The sequence below is a fragment of the Triticum dicoccoides genome, unplaced genomic scaffold (assembly GCF_002162155.2).
Source record: "Triticum dicoccoides isolate Atlit2015 ecotype Zavitan unplaced genomic scaffold, WEW_v2.0 scaffold88305, whole genome shotgun sequence".
In the NCBI taxonomy this organism is placed as follows: Eukaryota; Viridiplantae; Streptophyta; class Magnoliopsida; order Poales; family Poaceae; genus Triticum; species Triticum dicoccoides.
The window spans coordinates 28,876-33,380 of NW_021307466.1; the positions used below are offsets into that span (position 1 = coordinate 28,876).

Genomic DNA, 4,505 nt, shown 5'->3' on the forward strand with positions numbered 1-4,505 from the left:
TGAGGGAGGCATGAGAGGCTCCGAGGCGGACGGCACCGCCGGCGGCCACCACGCCATATCGGCTCCGACACTGCCGGTGCTACTGGTTGGATGAGGTTGGGGGAGAGCGCCGGGGGGATAGGCTTGAAGAGAGAGACAAGGGCATATTTGCAAATATGTAACAGAATAGTGGGTGTCTTTGTAAAATTGCCATGGGTTGCTTCCTGGACGTTGGATATGAATCGAACGATTGTGAATCAAAGTTGGCAGGCACACCATCATCACCAATTGTGGTTTTTATAAGAGTAGAGACAGTATCAGTAGCTGAACTTTCAGGTTATATGGAATGCTGAATCACAAAATATAACCAAATTAAGGCAAACAATAACACGATGAATTCCCCTGAGGGTCGTATCTGAATATTCAGGGATTAGATTAGAATGTCATGAACTTCAAAGAATAACCTCGAATGCTCATAACGTTTAGGGGTGGAAAGAAAATGGTGCCTGCTGAAGCGCAACCTGTAACTAAAAGAATCTGACCAGTAACATGCTCAAGTCCCAAATGTGGCACCCCAATATTCAGGGGTTGAATTAGATGGTATAAACTTTGATTAATAACCTCAAGTGCAGAGAACATCTACCCTGAATTTTGCATCTAACATGCTGAATATTACTGATATCAATTTTCCAGCAGTTACCTATATATCAATCAGCCTGCAAGTGAGGGACAACAGTAGTTCATTGCCCATAGAAAATTGTATCTCAAAATTTCTTTTACAGGGTAAAGAAAATAAATACAACCTAAGCAGTAAAATTTTGAGATACTTCTGTTTTCTAAATACATTATTTTAGTCCAGGACCTATTTAACTTTAGGCGTGATATGTGTGTTAGAAACATCCCTGAATAAAGGCCCCTACTCAAAGCCTCTCACCTTGCTTAGTGCATAGACCATTCTACTGTGGTGTTCTAGCATGGTCCTATTTCCATGTCGAATAAATTTTGTAATAATCTTCAGTTTGGCTCGATATGACCAGGACATGTGCACATAATTGTACTAGAGAATAATGTTGGGTTTTCTTTTGTAAAGTTCCTGAGATTCAGTCTATAAGGGTTTCTGATGATGCTGATCCGTCCTGCTCTTATAATGCAGTTGGACTCAACTATTGGAGAAGTCATGTCCTCACCTGCTGTAACTCTGACTCTGGAGAAGACCGTCTTGGGTAACTTTTGCTTCCTCTCTACCCTACAGCCTACTGCTCTACAGCATATAGTTAATAGAAACACAAAGTGCTTTTGGTAAGATGTGCTAATGTGTTTCTTTTCTGTAACTGCGTGTATGAGCAGAAGCTGCTGCATTGATGCTCAAGCATAAAGTTCACAGGATACCAGTTGTGAATGAACAGCAGCAAGTGATCGGTAAGAATTTAAAAATCCCTTCGGTTGCCATTTCTGAAAAATTAAGTAGATGTAGCCATTTACTTGGTATAGTTCATCTAGGTTGTCATAAATGCTACGGGATGCAATGTAATTTTGTAAAAAAAAGGGTTTGCCGCCATGTAGAACCATTGCTAGTAGCTGTTTGCATTACGATACTCGGGTAAAGAGATAACTGTGGTGAAAATGCTTGGGCTCTTTCTGGTTGGATGGAAACTGATAGGTCTCCAGTGATGCTCTTATGAGTTATGAGCAATGGATTTTTTTAATTTAATCTTTATCGAGCCTCATATTTCCAGAACATTGTACTACCAGTATAATCTACCATCCCAGGATTCCACCAAAAACAAGCCAAAACCTGCCACGCCCGCATACACATCAAGTTCCCCTGTTATCTGGCTGATTTCCAGCGGTTCTCAGTTCACCGGAACCTAGTCTGAGTTGCAGATGCATAAAAAATCCCAATGACTGCAGAAGACTGCACACACATTACTTGCCTAATGAGAACAAAGATCACTGTTTTCACTTAACTGGGTAGAATCCTTCCATTATAACTGCATAAACATTGTACTCCTTGGCGGAGCAAGAACACTGTTCACATCCATAACCATGTTTCTTTCTGACAAGCAGGGATCGTCACGCGGACGGACGTGTTCCAGGCTTTGGAGGCCAGCAAGGCATAAGAAGATGCTGCATCCTTAGTCCTCACTGTACATTTCGTCGGCGGCAGCAGCCTATTTAGCCTACGGGCGTGCCGCTGGTGTACAGTAATAACCCTAGCGGTGTGATATGTACATGCCAAGGCCTTCCTATAGCGTGCTCTTGGGGTGTATGAGTCGCGCCATGTGTTGTTGGACCTGTGTGACCTTGAATAGCTGTTCTGGCATGGGTGTGTTTGCTCTCTCTTTGGTGATGAAATTGTGAGTATTTGTGCAGTTGAGAACTTTGCTTTGGTTGCAGCTGATCTGCTATCTCTCTTCTGTGTTGTTGAACTTTGATCATTTTAGCATGTATATATGGTTTTGTTTTGAGATACATGTGGGAAGCTGTCCATGTGGAAACTATATTTATCTGCCTCTTACATTATCCATGTGACCATGTGATTTGCCAGAAATTTTGAGCTGTAAATTAGAGCGCGAGAACCAGAAAAGACATAAAAAGTAGGATGGTGCAAAATGGGATGAATTTGAGGCAGTTCAGCAACTACCCATTAGAAACTCCGTTGGAAGGATCTGGATTTGAAATTTGTGGCATGGTAGACGAACATTGTGTAACTTCTCACCAGCAAGCACCAAGGGTCTGATAGAGTAAAGCATCTCTTTCTGAAGAAGAGAATAAAACATCTTATGCCACGGCTCCCCCGAGATAAGATTTAGGGTAAAATTGTCGTGCAAATGATGTTGAAATTTGACAATATTGACACCATACCTCGAAATTTTGGATATACATGCGACCTACGCATCAAGAAATCAAAATAGAAGAAGGGAAATTTCTGTGAAGTGAGTACTAGCTAACTAAGGTCAATTCAGGGAAGCATCGCAGCCGCTGCCTCCCCCCTAAAAAAAGCTAGGGTTTGTGCCTCTCGCCGGCTCCACACAGGTCCGCCTTGTCTCTGGTGGCCCTAGGGCCATGTGGCACGGTGGATCCTGTTAAGGGCCATTGGGATGGCTCCGTTGTTAGTCGTTCCTTTGAGATTTGTTAGGGTTTCTATCCTGTTCAGGAAGGTGAGACGAGCGTCGGTCCCCTGAAGATGGAATAAAGGTCTGCCCGCCTAGGGCCCGTTCTGGTGGTGCGTCTAGTATCGTTGGTGGGCGTGTGGAGGTGTGTCTCCGGCGTATCTATCCTCAGTGGATTTGATCGTATCTTGTTGCTGTTCATCTATGTTCGTGTGCCTTTGGGTTGGATCCTTTCGATCTACGTTACTCTTCATCGGTGACGGTTGCTCTTCCGATGCGCTGGTCCTATAGGGCCTTAGCACGCCGACTTCCTAACTATCTACTACAACAAGTTTGGCCGACTCCGGCGAGGGAGGGGCGATAACAGCGGGGCGCCTTCGGCTCGCTTCAGTGCTTGTAATAGTCACTAGGTGGTCTACGGATCTGGATGTAATTTTTATAGTTTCTAGTGTTTGTTGTACTTCCGTCATTGAAGATGAGATACTTCTTCGTTCCTAAGTATTTGTCTTTTTAGAGATTTCAAATAGACTATCATATAAGAATGTATATAGACATATTTTAGAGTGTAAATTCACTCATTTTGCTCCGTACGTAGTCACTTGTTGAAATATCTAAAAAGACAAATATTTAGGAACGGACAGAGTAGATCGTTAGTGTTCTCACAAAAAAAAAAACTAGCTAACCGTTCATTTTTATCATTAAAAAACCATTCATTTTTGACAAATATTAATGTGAGCAAAAAAAGGTACTGTACATATTTATTCTCTAATTTTGCGCTATATAAACTTCACCGCTGACGTCAGCTAAATCTTACTCCTAGATGGGATTCTGCCCACATCGCCACTGCCGCCAACACCTCTAGAGCGCCCTCCCACGGTGCCGCCGGCGCCTCTCCGTCGCCGTCTCCGGCTGGCTTCTCCGATCCCGCTGCTGGTCGCCCCGCCGTCCCCCGCCGCCGGACGAGAACAAGAGGGAGGGGATGGGCGCGGTGCAGATTGGCCCCGAAATCGATCGGCGCCTGTTGCATCTCCATCCGCTCCGGGTATGGATCTGAAAACCACTTGATTTTCTACCGCATAAGCATATTGATCTGGGTGATTGTCCGTGCTGAAAAGGGGTAAAATCTAGTTTAGCTTCTGTCATTTTTTGCTCTATGAAATATTTCGGAACAACTTTAATCTGTCATCGTGTAATTGTAATGTTGCCAGTCGATTTGTGCAGTCAACATAAAAAAAAAGCAGTTAAATTTACCTTTCCTTAGAGCTAACTCTAGCTGATCCCCTAAAACAGGGTAGAGGAGAAAAATAAATAAATCTAGCTTTCTCCTCTAATCGGCACCTAGCCAAAGCCCAAAATTACATAAAAAAGGTAAAATGTTTACTCTGAGCCGCGCCGAACCCTTATATTTACTCC

At 43.5% G+C, this 4,505-nt stretch overlaps 1 protein-coding gene across 1 annotated transcript in view; it reads left to right on the forward strand.

Annotated features, from left to right (window-relative positions):
- Nucleotides 1-2,477, forward strand: part of LOC119348313 (CBS domain-containing protein CBSX1, chloroplastic-like) — a 13,060-nt gene extending 10,583 nt beyond the window's left edge. Inside the window, exons 3-5 of the mRNA XM_037616507.1 lie at nucleotides 1,133-1,202; nucleotides 1,327-1,398; nucleotides 2,047-2,477. Of these exons, the coding sequence (XP_037472404.1) occupies nucleotides 1,133-1,202; nucleotides 1,327-1,398; nucleotides 2,047-2,099 (195 nt within the window). The 3' untranslated portion in view covers nucleotides 2,100-2,477. The remainder of the gene's footprint in view (nucleotides 1-1,132; nucleotides 1,203-1,326; nucleotides 1,399-2,046) is intronic.
- Nucleotides 2,478-4,505: the final 2,028 nt, after the last annotated feature.